The 24,131-nt window shown below is 43.6% G+C and overlaps 2 protein-coding genes across 3 annotated transcripts; both read left to right on the top strand.

Annotated features, from left to right (window-relative positions):
• Positions 1-2,309: 2,309 nt before the first annotated feature.
• Positions 2,310-10,920, top strand: LOC139295217 (vasodilator-stimulated phosphoprotein-like). The gene is made up of 13 exons (XM_070917358.1): positions 2,310-2,487; positions 4,149-4,320; positions 6,027-6,207; positions 6,661-6,709; positions 6,899-7,277; positions 7,561-7,655; positions 7,753-7,801; positions 7,897-7,939; positions 8,136-8,166; positions 8,335-8,430; positions 9,246-9,312; positions 9,705-9,762; positions 9,874-10,920. Exons 1-13 carry the CDS (start codon positions 2,483-2,485, stop codon positions 9,921-9,923), a joined length of 1,275 nt encoding a protein of 424 aa, XP_070773459.1. The 5' UTR covers positions 2,310-2,482; the 3' UTR covers positions 9,924-10,920.
• Positions 10,921-11,183: 263 nt separating this feature from the next.
• On the top strand, positions 11,184-23,324 carry LOC139295715 (RAC-beta serine/threonine-protein kinase-like). 2 transcript variants are annotated; one of them, XM_070917953.1, is made up of 14 exons: positions 11,184-11,250; positions 14,121-14,274; positions 14,481-14,609; positions 14,749-14,860; positions 15,024-15,174; positions 16,438-16,569; positions 16,843-16,908; positions 17,948-18,016; positions 18,168-18,290; positions 20,273-20,401; positions 21,732-21,946; positions 22,083-22,170; positions 22,641-22,743; positions 22,843-23,324. In XM_070917953.1, the coding sequence occupies exons 2-14, from the start codon at positions 14,229-14,231 to the stop codon at positions 22,920-22,922; spliced, it is 1,443 nt and encodes a 480-aa protein (XP_070774054.1). In that variant the 5' UTR covers positions 11,184-11,250; positions 14,121-14,228; the 3' UTR covers positions 22,923-23,324. The 2 variants fall into 2 exon arrangements, with proteins under 2 accessions (XP_070774054.1, XP_070774053.1); XM_070917952.1 differs by having other exon boundaries at positions 14,121-14,279; positions 14,486-14,609.
• The last annotated feature ends 807 nt before the right edge of the window (positions 23,325-24,131 follow it).

Here is a 24,131-nt window from a genome sequence, read left to right as displayed (position 1 = left end):
CAAACGCCAACGTAATCACATTCACAAGTCCTGCCGCCACCTCCAGTAACGCTCCATCACTGTGAGTGACATTTTCTTGACCTCGTTTGATCCTCTTGTCTTCCAGCACGTTCACTTACCGGCCTTAATACGTCCCGCTAGGTTATATCGTGGTCTATGTCTTGGATTTTGTGTTGTGAACTAAAATAAGAAGATTTCTCAGAGGTGTACCCTCCCCCAAAGCTAAAACCCCCTTTTGGTATTGCTATTGTGCGATTTTTGCGGCGCAAAACAGGAAAATGTTGATGATGACTCTGTTTACTTTTGTGTAAACTGAATACCGCGCGTGCATTGGGATGATCTCTAGTAATATTGTGTACTGCTGCAGATTGCGTTCAGTACAGAGACATTACTAGAATGAGGAACTGCAGAGTGATCATGAGAAGGAAGAGGAAATGAAGAACACTTAAATGTGGCTAGAGATGGCTATAAAAGGGACACAGCCAGTCACTGAGGAGGTGTCAGTTTCACACACACACAGGCACCCAAGGTTACATGTTAACATGCGCACACATTACATATACAACACGTTCAAATACACACCCAACAGCAAAGACATAACTCTGACAGTTCATGGCAGATATTTCTGTATATGAGAGTTCAAAGATATTTTTAGTTCTTAAAAATTGTTTCATACAATGCAAGATGACAATTTGCATGTTTTCCAAAAAGAAAAGAAAAAAAAGAATGTGTTCCTCTCAACTACTATTTATTCAGTCCCTTAGAAGCAAAAATACTGAAGTTCGCAGTTCTTCTTTCATTGCTACCGCAGCAGTAGGAGGAAGTGAGGTGCTAGTTTGCAGTGCTGTGCTGAGACTGAGGGGTAACACACAGAATGAAACATGAACACACCTGGTCCGGAACATTTGATTCGCCACCACCGAGAGCTCTGTGGCGTCCTCGGCTCGGACTGCGAGGAACCACGGGTGTGAAACCGGATGGGCCGGCTGGCCTTCGCGTCCAACGTCACTGCGACAACCCGCTCCTGCAGATTCATGCTCCACAACGTCAGGCGGACGCATCCATTCCTCACCCAGCAGGCGCCGCAGGTTCTGGTCCGGGCTCACGCTGTCTTGTGCCTAGACGACTGCAGTTCCCTCCCGGCTGGCGTGCCCGCGAATCCGTCCTCTGCAGCAGCTCGGCTGGTCATCAACCCCGCCCTGGTCCCCCCCCACACTCGGGCCGATCCTCCGCAGCATGCACCGGCCACCGGTGGCTGCTTGAATCCAATTCAAGACACTGGCACTTGCATACCGTGCTGCGAATGGCTCAGGCCTGCCCTACATCCAGAACAAAACCTTACGCCCCAGCTTGTCCACTATGCTCTGTTACAGCCAATAAAGCTAAGCTGCTCCCGCACTCCCGTTTGCAATCCTGGCTCCACACTGGTGGAACCAGCTCCCCATCGGCATCAGTTTGTTTCTAAACACAGCACTCGAAGCAGTTCAGCATACTTGACGAGGCTGACGTACTTGCATGATTCCTGCAATTTTCGGATTGTGGCCACATGGTTGAATCTAATATACTGATGGCATGAACAGAGCCAGCGCTATTTTCAATAGTTCAGCAGTTCCCTCTTGATGTGGCTTCCATTACCTTTCAGCTCAGCTTAACTACCCCTGACCCAGATACTGCAAAATGTACTTCCTTTACTACTACGACTGTATCTGCAGTGGTAAGGCTACTGCTAATCCTACTACTACTTCTACATCAAGTTCTACTCGTACTGCTTTTGCTAATCCAGTTTTGTGTCTACTTTAACACGCTCAGAGTTGAATATGACTACTAAACACAGCTGATGTTGGACAATGCAACCAATACAGTAGTTAACACAGAAAAGTAATACGACAGCACCTGCTGCTTGTCTGCCATGCACCAGGGAAGGCTGCACTGAACCACTTCATGCGACACTGGCAACCCTTTATCTGAAGTAGTCAAAATAATTGCGTGAAGAGGAGTGTCATCAATGTTGTCGTCCTTCAGCCCCCCCCCCCCCCCCCAACACACAGCCGGGCACCACTTGTACTAAAAACTATCCCCCCCCCAAGTAAGCAGAACTGCATAAAGCAAAGGAGAAAGCAAATACAAATCAGAGCTATGCCACAGGGAGACGGAAAAAGGGGTGGGGGGGGTGTGAAAATGAAAATTTAAAAGAACGAGTGAAGGAGACGAGAACAGGAAGAGAGAGAGAGAGAGAGAGAGAGAAAAAAAAAAATCCCTGTCTAGGAAATGAGAATACAAAAGGCAGAAGTGCAAGTGGTCGGTGTTGAACTATGTCATGAGAGAGAGCGGCGGAGGTGTGCAGGCAAGAATGACAGCAGGTTTGACCGACTAGACAACAAATATACTTGCGAGAGGGAGGCGGGAAGTGATTCAAGTTGATGAGGAGAGGCGGATTGTTAAAAAAGCAAGCGATACTTTGGATACTGACTGCAGCTGCAACATGGGGTGAGCAATTTTCGAATAACAGTGATAAATGTTCAAGACCTCATTTTTTTTCACTCTTCCACTCCCTCCAATCACACATGCAAAACGGTACCGCTTCTTAACAACTCCGCACTTGACTTTACCTAAGAAGCTCTTTAGTTCTGACTACATTTCCTGATGTATGCAACTGTCTGGAGCTCACAGCAGGTGTTTTTTTTTTGTTTTTGTTTTTTGTTTTTTTTACAGTTGTCACATGTAGAAATTAAAATGCCCAAGCTGGAGTACCTGTATTTGCTGTGGACATGGCGTATTGTTTAAAAAAAAAAAAAAAAAAAGTTTTGAGAAGTTGGTATATATGACTGACATGTGAAACAATGTAGTCCATATTAGGCAGCATTGTGCTGAGCACAGGAAGTGGTGAAAACATGAAAACCTTTTTTGGCAGGAAGTACAGATCTCCCACGGGCAACAGACTTTGCAACAAGTAGACTGAAATTATCTGTGGGGGGGGGGTTAAATGGGTATCCGCGGCTCGGCTGTGGATACTGCTCTGTGTTCTATTTCCTTACTTTTGCCTGAAACATTCAAACAGACACAATGCAAATACATTTTAGCGAAATAATCCACAAGAAATTATGGATACATTTTCGCCTAGTTGTCAAGTATATTTGCTAAAGTTCTGCCCTTAAGTACAATTATAAAGCGCTTGTACTTTCTAGTGTTTCCATTTCATGTTACTGTACACTTCTACGTCACTACATTTCAGAGAGAAATAATGTGCTCTTGACTTCACAACACTTATTTAACTAACTAGCTGTAGTCACATTCAGATTTTACATACGAAACATAAAAACTATGACGCAATTTTACAGATTATACTACCCAAATGTATATTAATTGAAAATAAGCCAAATTAATAATCATACCAATACCTACTTTTACTTGCGCATCATTTTGAATGCAAGACATTTACAAGTAATAGGCAAAAGTAGTAATACCACAATGTAGAAATGCTCTAAGTAAAGGATCTGAATACTGCGCTATACCATGTCTGGTCTACGAAAAGTACAACACAATAGTCATATGAATCTATATCCGAAAACAGCATATTTTAAAAATGTTGCCATTGGACATAAAAAATAAATAAAAATTAAAAAAATCAGAGTTTTGCTGAATCGTCCTGATTATCCTGAGCCTATCCCGACGAGCCTCACATAGCCGGATCTTCACACTTCGTTAAGGGTCTGGCTGGACCCATTGTCATTCTGGGACAGTTTGCAGTTCTTTCAAACCAATCACGATCGCCTTGGCCAGCGCTGAGCACAGCATGCAGCGATGGTGGTGCGCTTTGCAAAACGGGAACACGCAGACAGCGGAAGGGGAGGAGAGATATCTGACTGAAATAGTAGGTCGGCAGCAGACCTGCACCAGCAGCCTACATCCGGCGAGTCAGACTAATCCCAACGTACATTGAGTGAGAGACAATTATGGACAGATGACCAGAAATCTCTGCGGGATGTGCAGATACGTATGAATGTTCATGGATTACCTCTTAAATCCAGGTATCCATATCTGCATTGCTGCTACGCTACATCCCACCTTCCTTCCACCCTGTGGTCTTGTCTCGCATTCTGCATCTTATCATCTTTTTCTCACCACCCCTCCCCTTCCACCTCCAACAGTGAGTCCAGTATCTGCCAGGTGAGGGCGACAGTCATGCTGTATGATGACACCAACAAGCGCTGGGTGCCGGTGGGATCTGACAGTGCCTCCTTGAGCCGCGTCCAGATCTATCACAACCCGGCGGCCAACACCTTCAGAGTAGTGGGCCGCAAACTGCAGGCCGACCAGCAGGTGCAAGACACACACACACGCACACACAGCCAAACAGACAATCACCCTCACGTGTTCAGGTTACACATATAGTACACAGTTTTTGTGGTTGAAGGTCACACCAAACTATGTGAACATTTAATTTGCCTGTAATTTACTTCCCTTGACACAAAATAGGAACACTCAACAATGGGTTTTGGCAGTTTCTGACAGTTCATAGAACAGATTTCAAGTCTGCTGAATTCTGACCAGCTGGGAAATTTTTGTTTGTTTGTTTTTTTTGCTGCATAATCTTGTGCAAGATCATAGTCTATTAAATTTTCATTGGAACTGGAGAAGCTTATAGTCTCTCAGCCTCTCATTTGCAATGAGCTGACGATTATTATAGTTATTAGCCTATGAAATACAATATACCGGCAGCTCTCCAATAGAAAAAAGTGCCCCTCTGTACTTTTAAACAAGAACTTGCTGAGACCGGTACCCCATGGTGGCTTCTTACTTCCTCCTCTCATATATGGAGAGAGAGCACAAATGAAAAACTAGCTGCCAGAGCCTGCTAATCTTTTCAGAAATGCTGAAGTAATGGTCTATAATATATATATATATATACAATAGGGATATATAGGGTACGACACCCTCTATCCTTTGACACTCAATTCGGATCAAGAACAGTTTAGATAGGAACATTTTAGATAGATTGTAAACATATATGAAGAATGCAGGACACACATGGACCGTAGTGGTAGGCTTAATAGGTGAATTGAGACTGAAGCCTTTTAGTACTAGCATGCAACAGACCTGACAACAAGACAATACAATAATCAAGCCTGGATTAAACAAAGGCATGACAGAAAAAGGAGAGAAAAGACCTCATTTTAGCTATGGTGCACAGGTGAAAAGGGGTCTTGGTGATTGATTCTTCAATGTGCTGATCAAAAGAGAGGGTAGGATCAAAAGTAACACCAAGATTCTTGACTGTCACTTGAAGTCACACAGTTATTGCAAGCCTACTGTTCCTTGATCAAACTGGTAACTATGTCGAGCTGAACAATGACCAGCATCTCAGTTTTATCAGACTTCAGGAGCTGGAAAATATGTTTTATGACGTCCAGTTTTTCACAGAAGATAAGCAGGCCTCTAAATTAATACTTTGGCGATGATCATCTGCCTTTACAGGCACATACAGCGGAGTGTCATCAGCATAGCAGTGGAAATTAATTCTGTGACTGTGTATCATTTAGCCAAAAGGTGAAAGATAAAGAGAGAAAGGCAGAGATCCAAGAAAAGAGCCCTGAGGTACTCCATATTTAACATCAGAATACTTTGATGTAACATTATAATAGGAAAGACACTGTGTTCTTTCAGATAGGTAAGACTTTGACCACACGAGAGCCAGGCCCGAAATTACAGCAAATTGATTTTCCAGTCGGTCTAGGAGTACACAATGATCTATGGTGTCAAAAGCTGCACTGAGACCCAGTAATAGAAGTACTGAGGTGGACTCTGAACTGACAACTGACTCTGTTGCTGAGATACAACTCTTTCCGGGCATTTTGAAAAGAATGAAATGAATGGAGCCTGGTCCATAATTATTTAGAGACCCTGGATCGTGGTGTGGTTTCTTAAGTAGATGTTCAACCACAGCAGGCTTAAAGTTAGTGGGGATAGTGGCTAGTTGTAAATTACAGATTAACAACATTGAAACCTTTTTTTTTTCCACATGCCAGGTTGTGATCAACTGTCCCATTATCAAAGGGATGAAGTACAATCAAGCCACACCAAACTTCCACCAGTGGCGGGATCCCAAACAGGTGTGGGGGCTGAACTTTGGCAGTAAAGAGGATGCTGGTCTTTTTGCCAACTCCATGATGCATGCATTAGAAGCTCTCAATACACCAGCGGGCACAGGTAAACACAGCAATCAAAGAGGGCACATCAGATCCTGGTCAGGCAGTGTGGAGTGCTCATGTGTTACTCGTGCCGTGAACTTTACATCGTGGTAGTTCCATTTCTAGAACAAAATTCCATATCGAAGCCTGATTGTGTCCTTTTAAAAGGGAACAGCCCATCTACTGATTGAAGTAATAAATGGATTTTGCGATAATCTTTCTTTGTGTTATGGTCCTGCTATGTTATTTAATTTGGCTGTGTTATAATATTGTTGGTAATGACATATCTATATGAGATACATCCTTTTTTATCCGAGTGTTGTGCTCAAAAAATGTGCATCAAAAGTACTTGTGCATAAAGAAACTGAATCTGCTCGCTAACTCCTAATAGCCTACAATGTATGCTATGAATTTGTGCAACCAAAATGAACGTGGCTATAGTAATAGTAAGTATAGTAATGTTTTTGCTCAGGCGCAGCTCAGGACGGACCCTCTGCACAAGAGCTTGAACACCAGAGAAGGTACTTTATGCTTCATAAATGGCTGAAATGATTAATCAACTAAGCCTCTCAGCGCTAAATGACGTTGTTGCGGATTCAACTGGGAAAAAGTCGATTACAAATAGGAACGCAGCTTTTAAAAGCTGCAGGATTTTCCCGCCAACAGGCAGCATATCGAGGCTGTGAATTATCTGTCGATCTCGCTTCCAGACTGGAGCATCAGAGGCAGGAGCAGCAGGAGCGTCAGAGGCAGGAGCAGCAGGAGAGGGAGCGTCAGGAGCAGCAGGAGAGAGAGCGTCAGGAGAGGGAGAGGCAGGCCTCGGCTGCCGCATCCGCCCCCCCTGCGCCTCCTGCCCCGCTGGCAGCTCCACCCGCCCCACCTGCCCCACCAGCACCCCCGCCACCTCCAGGCCCGCCACCTTCCTCTAGACAATGCCCACCTGCACCTCCACCACCTCCTCCTGGGGGCATGGCCCCACCTACACCACCTCCGCCCCCTGCTGGAGGAAGCGGAGGTGGAGGTGGTGGTGGAGGGGGAAGTGATCTTGTCGCAGCTCTGGCAGGAGCCAAGCTGCGTAAAACAGTCAAGGTGAGGTGCATATATGCCTTTTCTCCTTTGTATACTCCACCTATGCAATTTACCCTGGTGCACGCTTGCAAAAAAGATTTCTTAAGGCACTTTGTATGAGACACACAAGGACATGAGGGAGACAGAGCTCTTACAACTCATAACAACATTTTTTGCAAAAGATGTAGCTTGGCACAAATGATGGATGATTTTGGTGTCCATGCTCTCGTAAATGACTTAGCACGCTGATCGGTGGACCAAATTCATTTGAGCATAGTGGCTAAAGATGCTTTTGTTTATCCAGGATGAGTCGGAAGCAACGGCCCCCAAACCAGCACCCTCATCTGGGGGAGGTGGAGGTGGTCTAATGGGAGAAATGAGTGCCATCCTTGCGAGGAGGTAAGTTATTACGGTGTGAGCCAGCTACGTCTGTGATGATCTGACATTAGGGACCTCTGAATGTCTGTGATACAACTAATATAACTATTTTCAATAGGAGGAAAGCCGCTGATAATCCTGCTGCAAAGAAGGCAGAACCTCCCAATGTAAGTCTCCTTATTCTGCAATGTTTGTAGAATGAGCAGTAAGATTTAAGGGTTATGAGTGGATGATAAACTGGAATGTCTGTACATGACTCCAGGAGGATTCTGACTGCTCAGTTTCAAAATTCTCAGGACCAGGAGGTGAGTAGCATCACTTTAATCCCTCCTACGGCCAAGTAAATGGGTTTTAAACCAAAACATTGGCTTAATTATGCATAATAATAATAATAATAATAATATATGCTACAAATAAACATATCTTCTTTCTTTACACCAAAACATTGCATTTTATCTCATGGTCATGTACTGTTATATGCATATAATCCTATTTCCCCAGATATCAAGGAAAAATCTGCCACCATGCCAAGGTAAGAGCCTGATCCATCAAGCCTTCACTATCCACGTGACTGATCGTGTTCCACAGACACCTATCGTCATATTTGGTGCCAAATAACAATCTCCCTTGAGCCATCCATACAAATTCAAAATACCCAATACACCGGCTGCCATAAAGGATCTGCACATTTTTGCAACAGGCCCAAATCCTTAACCAACAGTCGAAGGGACTCCAGCCCAAGTCCCAGATCCGCCACTTCTCCTTCCTCTAACTCCGCCGCCACCACGGTGTCCAGGTATCAGTCTCCCCTCTGTCCCCACCTGCCGCCAAGGCTCTTTTCTAGCCCCTCCACTTCTCAGCGCTCTCTGCTTTTTTTTTGTTTTGTTGTTGTGCTGCTCACAGCGCGAGCCAGGTGAAATCAGCTCTGGTATCTGGTGTCCCTGCCATCTCCGTGAGCGGTGTGCTGCTTGCGAATGACTCGCCGCAACAAATGAAATGCTCGACATTTCGTGGGTTCTGTCCGAGGCTGCTATTGTAGCCAGACGCTGACAGTTGCTTCTGAGCTGCTGTGGTGACGTTCGGTCCTCTGCTTAACTGCGCCCTGCAGCTGCATTCATCAGATCTCTTTCTTGACGGAACGAGCAGAAACTCATTTAGTTTACACTCAAGTATGAATATCAGAGCAGCAGTGAGCATTATCAGTGGTTTGCCCAAGTAATGCGTCGCCATCATGTTTGGACAGTTATCTGTCGTTGCTCCACTTGCACCACAAACTCCAGCCAATATACACAGAAGTGAACATTTTGGAGGCAGTTAAATTACACTGGTCGAAGGAACTTTGCTCATATGTCTTTGTTAAGACTTGAGGAAGTGGTTGCTCTTACTGAAACATAAGCAGTCGCTGGGACAATGGAAGACGACCCACTCAAGGTGTTTTCACTGCTGTCCCGTTTCCCTCATTCTCCCACTATCTGAGGCGCTTTTGTGTTTCTGTCGGATGTAAAGTTAATTGCTGCTTCTCCTCGTCAGCTCTCTCTCTCGGAAAAGACCCCCTTGATCTCAGGGAGTCTGCTTTAGCTAAGGTTATGAACATGCATCTTTCTATCTCAGAATGAAAGTGGGGAAGAAGAACTCGGATGGCGCAGCAAGTGACGTTGACATGGAACAAATCAAACAGGTTGGTTCCTCCATCTCCATTTGAACATTGTCATGGGTTATACCTTTTTCACACCAGTATATTAACTTCTAATTCACAGAAAACTACATCATTTCCTGTGTGTGTGTGCCGCAAGTAATGTTGTGGCTTTTGTTTATAATGAACAGAGATGCTGATACCAATGTTACATTTGTAAGATGTGCATGTGTTTCCCAACCCATCGTGATTTGCAAGCACCAGGGAGTTTACGTCATCAAAGGCGCAACAGACTGCAGTTGCAAAGTCATAACTTTCTGCCCCCCATGGCTGTTTGCTGAAATACTGATTTGACTTTAGGATTTGTCAAGTAAGAACTTCTTTTTTTTTTTAATGCCAAGGTCTCATGGTATTACATGTTATGTATGTGTTTGAAGGAAATTATTGAAGAAGTGAAAAAAGAGCTTCAAAAGGTGAAGGACGAGATTATCACAGGTGAGTTCTAGCTCAACTCTGTCGCCCGTCGTCATTAGGTGAACTTACGAGGCGTGATGTTGCATGTATAAACAATCCATGTTTAAAGAATGGCTCGTTTTTCTCTCCCAGCACTGATCCAGGAGCTGCAGAGTGCTCATCCAAAGGGCGAAGACTCCTGAGAGGCTGAAGAGTGGATCAAGAGAAGAAATTAATAGACGTGACTGTTTTATCATGCAATGCTCAGGCAATTTACATATTTTTACCTGACAGAAATTGTGTTATTTTTACAAAGTCAAAACATGCAATGCCAATCATTGCTACCATTGTGTCTTCTTCATGTTTTCCTGTGGCACAGTTTAGAGCCTGACCGATGCTGGAATTTTGAGGCCAATACCGATATTGATATTTAAAAAGTAAATCTGATAATGATATGTGGGCCTGTATTCATTTGTTTTTTGTATGAACAAATAACATGAACAAAAAAAAATATTTGATAAGGATGACTCATGTACTGAGCAGAATTTTCTGGTGGACAAATGATGAATTGCCATTGACACTTTCTCTTTTTGCATGTGAGAGGAAGACACACATTGTGTCAACTATTGAAATGTGTCTTTGTCTTTAACTTATTCACCTTTTAGTCAGCCATCTTCCGTTTCAGTGGAACATCATACTTCCTCCCTACTGTCCTGTTTCCTTTGTGGCACATACAGGTGTGGTGTGCATAACAACATATATGCACCATACAAAAAAAAAAGAACAATGGCACAAGACAGCCCACAATAAATACTACCACGTCAAGCTTTTAGTGAACAATGTTGGAATGCACTGCAACACACACAAGATGTTCTTGTTGACTCAACCTGACTGAACCACCGTCTTACACAGGCGCTCATCCATGTCCTCACATCTGCAGAAAATGAACTACTGTGCAATATTCTAATAATCTTCCACTGGTGGGAGAAGTACTTTGTAAAAGTACTCAATTACAAGTTAAAGTTTTGCATTAAAACTTCACTTGAGTTTTATTGGTAAAAGAAAAGTAATGCATAATGGCCCCTTTCAGAGTGATTTATTATTGGATATGATGATGGATGAATATCTTGGTGGCTCTTTGCAAGTGTGTTTAGTGGTCTTAATCATTTTGCCAATAAAACAAGCCTTTTGCAAAATACATTGGCTTCTTGGTTGCCTCTTTCTTTAGATGGTGGCGAGAGGAAGAAGCTGTTGACATAAGGTTGAGATAAGGTACAAGTTTACTGAGCCGCGGAGAGAGCAGAGAACAGGGCAAATGCAAAATGAGTGTGACAGCTGATGCTCAGCGCAATGACTTTGCGCCGCCTTGCCTGCAGGTGGCGCCGTGTCTCCAGAGAGCAGGCGACCTTACCTGCCTGATACCGAGAAGAAGAGAGTCCATGGTGTTTTCCTGGGTGGATGGCCTGCACTGGATCTAGCCTGTCAAAACTGCATTGGAACCAGAGCAACGTGGGATTAAGACAGTGAAATGTGCGTTAAATCGTGTTGTTATGTCATTAAATGTCAAATATATCGGACAACGGGGATACGTTGGGGAGCCTGTAACTCAGCTAATAAGAATAGTTATTTGACTACCTCGCTATTAGCAAGGCTAACTTACATCAGTGACCTACAAGAAGGCATATGATCGCTAATGTAAGACAAGGTTTGACTTACTAATGATAAACAAACATTCTCAACTTGTGGTAGTCAAGCATTCGTTAGTAACATTACGGCAATTTACAGTGGGGAAAGTCGCTCAAAAGTAGCGTGTGGAAAGAACCAGCGTGTCTTTTTGGCTGTAAAACGCTAAGTTCATGTGTGATATTAAGCTTTAACGTTAATTAGCAAAGTGACGTCTAACTTAACGTTAGGTGCGGGTGACATGTAAATATAGCTAGCTGAGTTATTTGAAATTCGGAAAGCATTAGTTGGGAGTGTGGTGAGGCGACTCCGGCGCACAGTAGATTTAACGTTAACAGAGCTACAGTCACCGTCAGGTGTTGGTTGTTGGATTATTTACTAATTTAGATTTACACTCCCTGACTTAATCTCCCGTAAACGGTTCGTTGAAAGTCAATTTATCACTGTTAGCATGCAGTCACTGCTAACTAGCGTTTAATAGCGCCCCAGCTAACAGCCAACAACAACAACAACAACAACGAGGTTCGCTTAATACTGTGATTTGATTTGTCGCTAAGCTCGAATATTAACTGGGTTGGCCAAAGCTCAAAGGCCTTCTTAACCCCCAGTTTACTTGCGCCATATAGTTTCAAGTCACCTACGTGCTCGTTTAACGTTAGACATTAGTTTTAAAGTCAGCACTCCTTTGATTCCAGTAACGTACACCCTTCTCTGTGCGATGGCCAGACCAGACGCGAAATTCGGGTTTGAAAGTACACGCTTCTCGGAAACGATAGCGAGAACGTTAGCTGGGAAACTTGTGCGTGTGTTTTGAGAGGTGCTTTTACGCGGACAGTGTCTCCTGCTCAACTCTGCATACAGTTGATAATACGCCAGGTGGTCCGTGACATCAACAATAGCTCGAATTCCGCTTAAGTCTCACACCGTTTGCCATTGCCGTCGAGTAACGTTATGTTGGTCTAGCACGGCACTAATGTCAGCCTATTAATTTTGAATTCTCAATGCGTGTTAAGTATGCCGAAACTAAACATGCTATCTAGAGGTGAGTTATTTTTCACGCATGCGGCTAAACCGTGCTGGTAAGCGTGGCCAGCATTAGATGTTTATGAATAGTTTGCGAGTGACGTGAGGTGAGTGTTGGTGCGGTGTCTCGTCCGCACCAGTGGACAGGAGAGTGGCAAGTTAACACTAGTCGTCACCATTACCAAAACAAGACGTTTGAAGACGGCCCCGTGGGCTTTCAGACCTTAGTGACGTTTTTGACATTTCATAGACTAATAAATGTTCAATTGATGAGTCAAAAAAAAGAAAGAAATCACATAGTAATTGATAATGAAAATAAGAGCTAGTTGCAGCCCTGTGTGCTGGTAGATTGTTTTAAAGGTCCCGTAGTGTAGAAAGTGAGAGTTCCACGTCTTGTTTGATCACAAAGCAGGTGTCGGTGCTGGGTAAATACTGTGAAAGTGTCAGAGCGCTCAGTCCACGGAGAAATGAAACGCGGCCCATATTCAGAAGCGGTGCCTTTGTAAACGGGCCGTCAGGACTTCCGTAAGGTTGTGATGTCACAGCACTCAGCCCTCCCCGTTCTGCATGTCTAGCAGAAAGTGCTTTTTTTGGTTGTGAAGGAGAGTTAGTTTCTTGATGGACAGATGGCTTTACTCGGTCCTAAAGTAATCGCTAACTACTGTCGACTGTAGCTGTAGCTAGCTCAGTTAGCCGCACAGGTGTGCTAGCGGCGTAAACACCAAAACTCCCCCCAGTGCTCTGAGCTCCCAGTCCGGGCAGAGTCAGCTAAGCTTGTGGGACCGCTAACTGCTGCTAACTGTAGCTGCCGTTAGCTCAGTTAGCTGTGCAGCTAGCGGTTACTTTGTAAAGCTGTCTGTCCATTCAGGAAACTCCATAAATAATAAAATATGACCCAGCTTCACCAAAATCGGTGACTAAAGTTCTAAAAGTTGTGTCTTTTTGCAGTCTTGTTTCAGACAGAGGATGAACTGAGAATCATGCAAAGCTACTCTAGTGGAATCCCAGAATAAAAATGTAGAGCTGAGAAGAGCATGATATGGGACCTCATGACATCATTATTTAATTTAGCTTGCCCTTTTGACTTCACTCAGTTGGTGTGCAGCTATGAAAGTCTTCAAAAGTACTTCACTACATCATGACGAACTCAGAGCTGTAAAGGGTGCAGAGTACACCTGAGCGTACGTTTTAAAGGTCCCATATTATGCTCATTTCGGTTGTGACATCACAACCTTACGGAAGCCCCGACGGCTCGTTTAAAGGCACAGTGTCTGAATACGGGCTGTGGGCTGAGCGTTTTTGAGACTTTCACAGGACTTATACAGCACCTAGACCTGCTTTATAATCCAACAAGACATGGAGGTCTTACCTTCTACAACATGGGACCTTTTTAAATTGGATTTTATTTTTATCTTTGCGGACCACTTGTCAAAATCCATTACAGTATATCCTGATATTATGTTTGTCAGTGAAGAAATTGGTTTTGTGTTTCATTTTAAGAGATTCTTGAATTTAACTTTATAAAACGTACAACTACTGACTGTAGGTCTGGAAATAAAGTTAATTGAATACCCTCTGTAGCTACTGGTGATTGTCTAAACTGCTCTATTACTGTTACTATGACTTTTTCCTGCTTGTTTCGATCTGTTTGAAGATGGTCCTATGTCCCTTTGTACTGCTCGTTCCTTTCACAGGCGCTGATTTGATAACTGACTGAGACTTGAGCTGGCCTAGAGAGAAATCCACTGCTCCCCTCCCCGAACCTCCTGTTCCTGGACCCTCTCTGAAACACATCCCTCACCATGAATGAAGTTAATGTAGTCAGAGAGGGCTGGCTCCACAAAAGAGGTGAGGTGCACGCGGATCGGTGAGGTATCATCATCACGCTGGTAATTCACAGTGACAGAAGGGCACAGCACCACAAGTGTTATGAGTGGAAACCCTTTGGCTCCGTTTGATCCACATCCAGAATTGTTAGCTCTAGATGTCAATCAGATTAAGCCAAAGCGTTCGTCTTAAACGTGCTCAAAACTGCTCCTGTTTTTCTGACCCAGGTGAGTATATCAAGACATGGAGGCCCAGGTATTTCATCCTGAAGAGTGACGGTTCCTTCATCGGTTACAAGGAGAAGCCCGATCTAAACGACCAGACTTCACCACCACTCAACAACTTCTCAGTTGCAGGTCAGTCCAGATGGCAAAACACTGTAAAAACGAAAAACTGTCACTTGGATGTTTTGAGTTTCATACAGTTAATGCAGTGTATCGTAGTAAACCTTCAGCTGCCTCCTGTAAACACCGGTCTTTATTGCGATTTTCACAGAATGCCAGTTAATGAAGACTGAAAGACCCCGGCCCAACACATTTGTCATCCGTTGCCTACAGTGGACCACTGTCATTGAACGCACCTTTCACGTGGACAGCAATGAGGAGAGGTAAGAATCGGGTAAAATATTATATCAAGCACAACTGCCATTTTTCCACTAGGCTTGTGTGTATATATAAATATATATATATACATTTTTTTGTATGTATATATTTATATAAACATTTTTTTGTGATGCTTGACAATTTCTGGGATTTTTTTGTCCCTCTCAGAGAGGAGTGGATGCGGGCGATCCAGTCTGTGGCAAACAGTCTGAAGATGAGGGAACAGGAGGAGGAGGAACCAATGGACATGTTTGGTTCACCCAGCGAAAGCACCTTGGAGGAGATGGAGGTGGCTATGTCCAAGAGCTGCACCAAAGTGGTGAGAGGATCAGTTGTTGGGGACTAAAAAAAAAATGCTTGAAAATGTTATTAAATAGTCTTAAATTCTGTTTGGGAAGGTCTTAAATATTGATTTATTGAATGCTGCATGGTCTAAAATTCATAAGAGTTTGAATTTGAACGCCCCTGTTGTCCTGTTACAGTCCTTTTCGCTATTCATGTTTTTAAACTTCGTCCCCTGGTGAACCACCATAGCATCTGTCTGGGTGGCACAGAGCTAGCTAGTTAGCTAACCTGCAAACACTCCAGTTTCTGTGGGTTTTGCTCCCTGTGCTTCCGTTTTGCCGTTCAATCTCTAGTGTTTCAAGGCGAGTCTCATCGGCGCCATTGCACCCCGGGCAACTTGAACCGGGGATTCGCATTCGCGCGGTCCCTAGCGCACTCCCAACTCAGAATATAAACACAAGGAACGATATTGGCTAAATAAACGTGCCGGGTAAATCTGTGGCTAGTTTCCGCCAATATTTAGGCAAAAAAAGACAAGCTGTAAAAAGCGGGGCAGTCATCAGTCCAATCTGCACAAGGAAGTTGACTAGATTCATTATGACGACGGGCTGTGAAGGTATATGTGACATGGCAGAAAAAGCTCATTTCTTTCTGATACACAGTGCTTAACAAATTTATTAGACCACCACCCAGTGTAAGGTGTTTGCCACCGCTGCCCTAAATTAACAGTATTGCTGATTACCAAAATATTTTATGTTTCTATAATGGTTAATCCACCAGTATGTGCAAGCCAAGCTCTTTAATCAAAATTATATCTTTAATGCTAAAATATAATTATTGTTTTTATCCATGAATTCTCAAATTTACTATTTTACAAAAAAGCAGAAAAAAATAGTAAAGCACATTATTATTTTTTGATTGAGATGCCAAATTAAAGTTATTTACTTGCATTCCTGAACAGAAACATTTGTTTTGTGGTTGCAAGAATGCAAGCTGTTATCAGGGCCAAAGGAGGTCATACAAAATATTAAGATTTTTGGTTAATATATGTGAATAAGGACTATTTAGTTGTTCCAGTTTGTTATTTGCCTAATAAATAACAATACAATTTTTAGTTTGAAACAAGTTTTTGACAGATTTCTAAAATATTGGTGTTTTCTCATTTTTATGACAGGTGGTCTAATAAATTTGTTAAGCACTGTATATATATTTATATATATATTTTTTTTTTTACAAAATGAGTTAAAATCCACATCCCTAATGAATTCTCACATCCCGTGCCTTGTGCACATTACAGACAATGAGTGACTTTGAGTACCTGAAGCTGCTCGGGAAGGGGACGTTTGGGAAGGTGATTCTGGTCAAAGAGAAGTCCACCGGTGTACATTATGCCATGAAAATCCTGCGCAAAGAGGTCATCATAGCCAAGGTAAGTAAGAGGTGCACTCAACAACTCTTGGGTGTTTAAAGAATTAAATTGCAGCCGTCTTGAGTGGGCAGAATGAAATAAGGAATGACTTGTATTTATCAGCTACATTCTTGCACCAGAGCTAAATTTGGACGCTTTACTGTTCTCAGATTAAAAACAAAGATCCAGATAGTTCCCATCTTGATGCCCCCCCCCCCCTTTTTTTAAGTAAAGATTTACATTTCATATTGTGTGTTTTTCAGTGTTTTCTGACAATAATGTGTTTGTTGGCAGGATGAGGTGGCCCACACAGTTACAGAGAGCAGAGTGTTACAAAACACACGACACCCCTTCCTCACGGTGAGAACACTCGACCCACTTAGCTAACCCATTTTGTAGCGCATAGGGCAGCCTAGAACACGTTTCCACCCTGAGTCCACTAGTGCCAACTAATGTCATGTTCTGCGGATGCCTGTTTGAACTTTTGCATCAGACAAAAACCTCTTGACTCACCCGTCTTGAAAATGAAAAACCCATGTGCGCAGTGGGTTGCCTCGTCTCCATAAATCAGGAGGTGTGCGTTTGCGGTGGCATCACTTTTGATGCGTTTTACGGCAAAGAGCAGACAGTCCTCAATTACGTCCTCAGGGGAACACTGACCATACGTGGTCCGGCCATGTGCAGGGTTTGTTATGAGCCAAATGGTCCTCAGGTCAATCTGAAAGCTCTCACTGCTGAGCCCCTTTTGGAGGATGACTTGTCTTTTAGCCACGCTAGCGGCATACTAGACTAGACACCGCTGCCCTTTTTGGCACAGGGACGACGGTGGCTGTCTGGAAGCGGGTGGGAACACTCTCCCGTGACGGTGATATGTCGAAAATGTCTGCAATGACGTCAAGCTTAGTTCTTAGTACACAGTCAGGGATGTGATCAGGCCCAGCAGCTTTTCTTTTACTACTACGACAGTGGCCGGTCCTCCTGGGGCAGGCAGCTCCTTTTGGCTCTGGATAGGGGCCCTCACCTCTCCATTCATCCAGCCTCTCCGGTCGGGGGTCAGGGGGGAAGCCCTGTTGTTTTCTTGAGCGTTCTTGGATGTAAGCAGTCAGTATTCGGCTCACATGACTCAAATCTCTGAATTAGAAATGTTCAATCCTTGTTTCTACAACTGGAATTTGCACATCCATTTGAGAAAGCCTGAATTTGGAACCACTGTTCGATCAGCTCGACTTTCTAAACTGCCAATCATTTTAGCGGGATTAGAGATCACATCTGACCTGACCTGGTGAAAGCATGTGCCTCTTCTGATGCACATGATTTTTTGACCTGATGTGCAGACAGATTCACTACCTGTATTTTTTTTTTAAATTTTCCCCCTAATGTGATCACTTTCTTCCTGCAGACGCTGAAGTACGCCTTCCAAACTCACGACCGACTGTGTTTTGTGATGGAATACGCCAACGGGGGCGAGGTGAGACCTTTACACACACATGTCGCGGTCACATGGAGACAGCACTGATTCCACTTTTACGTCAAGAGCTTTGCCGCGCATGCGCACTCGAACAGAGCTTCTGTTAACGGGGTAGGTGTTTTGACTCCCATCTGCTCTCGCTCCCTTTCAGCTCTTCTTCCACCTGTCACGGGAAAGGGTGTTCACGGAAGACCGGGCCCGCTTCTATGGCGCCGAGATCGTGTCGGCGCTGGAGTACCTCCATTCACGGGACGTCGTTTACCGCGATCTGAAGGTGAATATTTGTGATGTCCCATCAGTAATGAAATATATATTTCTATTTGAAATGGTCTGAATATGTTATTCTTTGTGGAATATGGCCCGTATTCAAGTTGAGCATTGTGGGAAAAGTCATTTTCACGGGAGAACGCGTCAACCTCTTGATGGCGACGTACCCCTGAACCTGCGCCTGAGCTCCTTTAACATATATTTTATCAATTTTTAATGGCTTAGATACACGTTCTATTAACTGCTTATAGATTTAAGCCATTCAGCATCACGTACGTTATGGGAATGAGAGCCTGAAAACACTGGATCATTGATGGACGTTGATATGGACTGGAAATTCACCACATGGTTGAATTTGAATTCTGTGCCACATAACCTAGCGCATAGGCTGATACGCTTTAAGGTACTTCACAGGGCCTATGCAACACCATACTAGCAATACACAATGAAACTAGTTCAAAGCTATAACTTTAATATCTGTAACTGCCGCCAGCTTTTTCCTACACGTTTTGGGATGGACTAGTTATAGCCAACATTTGGAAATGTGTCACTGAAATTCAGTACGACTTGACCAACTTGTCTTTATCATGTTTTATGTAGTGTTTTTTCTGCAGCCAAAAAGACGTTTCTCCAACTTTGGATAACCTTTGGGAAAAGGTTCTGGTCATATTCTTTGCTAAATATTGCAAACCTCTAGTGGACCACAGCTAGCTTTAACAGGGCAACTATTGCAGCATGGTCAAAATTGATTGGTAAAATCAAGACTTACCTTAAGCTGTAGTTGCGGGGATTTGTTTTATTTATTTTTAGTATTTTAGTATTTTCTTTATCAACTTCATTATTTTAATGTAAATTCTGGCTGGTATTGTTGATAAAGAAAATGTCCCTGGATAAACGTCCCGAATAAAGGCCCTTTTTAAAATATTCATTCCAGAAAGGGGGCGTGACTCTGTAAATCCTTGTGAAAATGATTCTCATCCAGTCGTTTCACTCTTTAAACTCAGATGTGGTTAAGAAATGACGGAAACGTTGCTCCTTCGAGCTTCTCGTGGAATCAGCATCAAGAGAAACCGCTCCACTGAATTCATCTGAAGCCTGAAAGTGACGCCAGTCGCACATTGTCCAGCCAGATTCTGCCCTTTCCCTGATCCACCCGTGACTTTTGTTGCCTTGCCTATAGTTGAATAATAACTCTCAGCAAGTAACCTATGATGAGTGTTGAAATCGCAATGTTTAAACATTACCACACTGAAGTTGTGTCCGCTCATGTGGACTTTTGTGAGGGCAACAAAGCGATCTATGTAAGTGAGCAGTGAGGGAGCAGACAGAGTTTGTATTTGCCATAAAGAGTTGAGCCATTGTATTTTTGTGGAGCTGATATGTTTTTATGGGGGGGGGGGGGGGGGGTTTGGTCTAATGGCTAAAAAAGTACTATTTTCACTTTCTGTAAACGTCCATTGAATGTTCAGTAGACAGTGAGAGACTGTAAATATAAACCTGTCTTTTCCAAGAATGGAGGACCAAAAAAAAGAAGAGAGTTACAAATCTATCGACAAATACGATTCATGGGGTTTGTTTCTGGCTGGCCAATCCTCAAGAACAACATGAGTCGAACTTTTTTCTAGCGCCCAGCGCTTCGAAAGCAGCGTAATCGCGCAATATTGCTATTGAAATAATAGTAATTATCGTTTCATTATAGATGGACTTTGACTAGTCAGACTTCAGATACACGTCTAAATTCTTTTGCACAAAGCTGCCTGGTTCTCGACTATTTTAAGTAGCACTAATTTAGTTTGAATTCTGGGTAAATTAAGACTTTTTTTTCAAACTGAAAAGCATGGCTCACCAAGAAACCGTGGCAAACTTGCACAGCCAGCCAGTCGGGCGTCCTTGAACAAATGAACGAACGAAGCCCAGAATCTGTCATGATATCTGGGATCATAGGACTCTCTCTCTCTCTCTCTCTCTCTCTCTCTCTCTCTCTCTCAGCTGGAGAATCTGATGCTGGACAAAGACGGCCACATCAAAATCACCGATTTTGGTCTCTGCAAGGAGGGCATTACCCCTGACGCGACAATGAAAACCTTCTGTGGAACTCCTGAATATCTGGCACCTGAGGTAAGGCACTGGGACTAACTGGTTGGCACATGTTTAAGCACAGTTTTCGACCTATTTTAATTATTTCTATACAGTTAGAGTAAAAGCCTTGTGGACTAAGGTAATGAGTACATATTGAGCCTTGTTCGGCTACCTGCACCCGGAAGTCTTGGCTTTCAAATCGTTTACTCGACCTTTTATATGGAGAGTCAACTTTTAACCGATTTGAACCTGCAAATAGTTCAGCTAAGAAGTATTCATATGTAGATAAATAGTATATCGGAAACAATATTAAAACTGAATCCAAATAATCTTCTGTTTCTCCTTGGCAAGTTGCCCGTATTTACATCATCACTACCTGTGTCACACTCTGTGATGATGGTAATAACAAGACTAGGACTTGCACTTCAGGCAGACTACGCATTGTGTTTTCGGGTCGTCCGTCCCATTCTCGTGAACGCGATACCTCAGGAACGCCTGGAAGGAATTTCAAAAAGGGTGAACAGATTATAGAATTCGCCAGGACCTCGCAAAAACACGTTTTCTGGCCATAACTCAAAACTAAATGAACTTCACCTATAGAGCACTTTTCAACCTTAGCGGTTCCAAGAATTGATGACCACTTTTCACAATTGGTAGGGCAATGACTTGGTGACACTTTTGACTCAAAGGTCAAGGTCTTTGTGCCACTGTGTCCATTCTGCCTTTCACTTCCTGCCTCATGTTGAATATCGAGCGCCATCGGAATCACCTGCCTGCAAAAAAAAAAACTAGCGAGCTAGCTAATTGTGATCTGCGGGTGAGTTTCACCTACAGCTCATAGAGAGGCTTTCCATTTAAAAAAAGCAGCACATTTTGTGTAGCTATACATTTATGATAGTCCTTCATTAATCAGTTCAACAATGTATATTCACTGGAATCACACGTGTGCATCATCAGTATAGTGATAACCAAAAAATACACTTTATTCCTTTTTATTCAATTCCCTCCTTGTATTCACGACGGATATTATACAAGTCTGGCCAGACATGGATGTAAACTGCAACTTGACTGGCTGCGGATCAGTTCGCCTCTCATGTTGGTCTGTTCCGTATGCTAGCGGCTCTGCACGCATTTTACTCTGCTTTATACATACGGGCCCCCTGGTGTTGGACATGATGACTGGTGGGAAATCTATTTTACCAACAGGAAGCCATCGTTCAAAATGAAAAAGAAGAGTTCAGATTTAGGTCAGAGCACCGTGCAGTCAAGTGATGTGTCCCAAATTGTAAATGTTTAAGGCTGCAAGTTCAGTCACTTCTTGCCGCCGTTGTTGATGAAATCTTTAACCGGGCAAGTGTCTGTCTCTCAGGTCCTGGAAGATAATGACTATGGCCGGGCGGTGGACTGGTGGGGTCTGGGTGTAGTCATGTATGAGATGATGTGCGGCCGCCTGCCCTTCTACAACCAAGACCACGAACGTTTGTTCGAGCTCATCCTTATGGAGGAGATCCGCTTCCCCAGGAACCTGTCACCCGAGGCCAAGTCCCTGCTGGCTGGCCTGCTCAAGAAGGACCCCAAACAGAGGTATTTGACCGGACTGATGCTGTGTGTGTGTGTGTGTGTGTGTGTGTGTGTGTGTGTGTGTGTGTGTGTGTGTGTGTGTGTATTCCTTTTTGGAAATAATAACCTCATTCTTACGGGATCTTGTTTGGACTGACAGGTTAGGTGGCGGTCCCAATGATGCCAAAGAAGTAATGACTCACAAGTTCTTCATTGCCATCAACTGGCAGGATGTGGTACAGAAGAAGGTAAGACGTGTTGAGGTCAGAGGAAGTGAAACTGAGGTTTGCGTTGAAATCCTGGCTTAACTTGCTCAGTCAGCTTTCACACATACATATCATAGCATGCACGGCTACCGTGAGCATCCTGCGTTCCGAAGGCTTGGTTTCAACCAGCGGACTCTGAACAAACAGCAGTGGTGGAAGGTTTTCAAGAGATCCTCGTAGGGCTCTTCCACTAACTTAACATTAACCGCATAGTAACCCCCGTCGACCGTAGCAGGCACGTTTAGTTGTGTTTTAAAAAATGAAAAAGGGTCCCGAGGAAGATATCTCAGTGTCGGTAAGGGATGATACAGCCCTGATCTGCCCCCTAGTGGATATATTTTGAACACACAAAGTGCACAGGCAGTATGTCAGCAATGCTCACTGACCCTTTGTCTCCATGTGGTCATTTTGTAAATCCAGTTTACCAATCCTTCTCCCCTTTCCTGCGTCAGCTCACCCCACTCTTCAGGCCGCAAGTGACATCAGAGACGGACACCCGGTACTTTGATGAGGAGTTCACCGCGCAGACCATCACACTTACCCCTCCAGACAAGTGTGAGTATCCACCACTGTCCATGATTCGAGGGTTATGGGTCATGATTTTCTTGGCTTGGAAAATGTGATCTCTCAACGTCTGCTGCCCTGTTGTTACAGATAACAGCCTGGACTGCGAGGATCCCGGCCAGCAAGCACATTTCCCCCAGTTCTCCTATTCTGCCAGCATCAGAGAGTGATAGCATCTTTACCACGCACACACAAAAACACACGAGGCATGAACACCTCGGCCATATCCCCCTTACAGCTATAAAAAAAAAAAAAAAAAAAAAAGGACCCCCAGAACCTCCATCTTTTAAGGAGGTTTTGGTTCCCGTCAGGATCTAAGTGCCTCAGCTGGCGGCCATATTGTTGTATCGAAACCCTCTTCCTCCACACTATGGACAAGGCCTGGCCACACTGGCTGTACTGTATCAAACTGGACTTCGGATACCTCACAAAGCCGACAGCACAACTCAACAGCACAATCAGGACTCTTGTCTGTAGCAACTTCAGATGGCCCATAAACTACCGCTGCTTTTTCAGACTGTAAACCACCGCTCATTTTTAAACACTCTCCCTTTTTTTTTTAATGGTCTTACCAGAAGCCATACAGTTTCCAAGTGCTCTTCTTCAGAACTGTCCGTCACCGCTGGTGATGGACAGGTTTGTATATGGCGGAAGGTTTTTCTGTAAGGCGTGTGTGTGTGTGTGTGGATTCATTTCTTTTTTTTTTTCCGAGAAAACGGCATCAAATCCAAAAACGGAATGACATCAGTTTTAGCCCAAGCGAATCTGCGAGAGCATTGAGGTTTTGTGTGCGTCCTTAATACAATGCTTTCCCCGATATGCATCGGGAACAAGAGATGAATTGATGAACGCATGACGATCAAAATGTCTCTGCGGAGAAACGTCGGTGAGAGAGAGAGAGAGAGAGGCTGTCCTTTTTCTTTGTGTGTGTGTGTGTGTGTGTGTGTGTGTATGCAATGACAACAAATCACTTGTAATATTAGTTTGCTCTCATCTCAGAACGTGATCTCTGTTGACAGATCTGTCAAGTGCGACGCAGCAATTAACGGGAATTGGGAATACCTTAATACACAAGGTGTAATATGTTTTTTGTTTTATTTTAAACAAGTTTTTTTTTGGGGGGGGATCTTTCTCGATCAGCAAAATACACACCAGCCATGTGATTTTTAAGAGGCTTATATAAGCACTTAGTGATTTAAAGCAGACCTAATTTCTCTCAGATGGACATGTTCACAATGTAGCTGAAAGCTTCCTGAATAGGTTTCAACGCTGATGAATTTTATATTATTATTATTATTATTATTATTATGCATCGCACCGATTTTTTTTTTTTTTTGAAACTACTTTCGAGATACCAACAGTTTGGCATCGATTGTCCG

The sequence above is a fragment of the Enoplosus armatus genome, chromosome 13 (assembly GCF_043641665.1).
Source record: "Enoplosus armatus isolate fEnoArm2 chromosome 13, fEnoArm2.hap1, whole genome shotgun sequence".
NCBI lineage: Eukaryota > Metazoa > Chordata > Actinopteri > Centrarchiformes > Enoplosidae > Enoplosus > Enoplosus armatus.
Note: the sequence above shows the minus strand (reverse complement) of the source record. Positions and strands in the feature narration are given on the sequence as shown.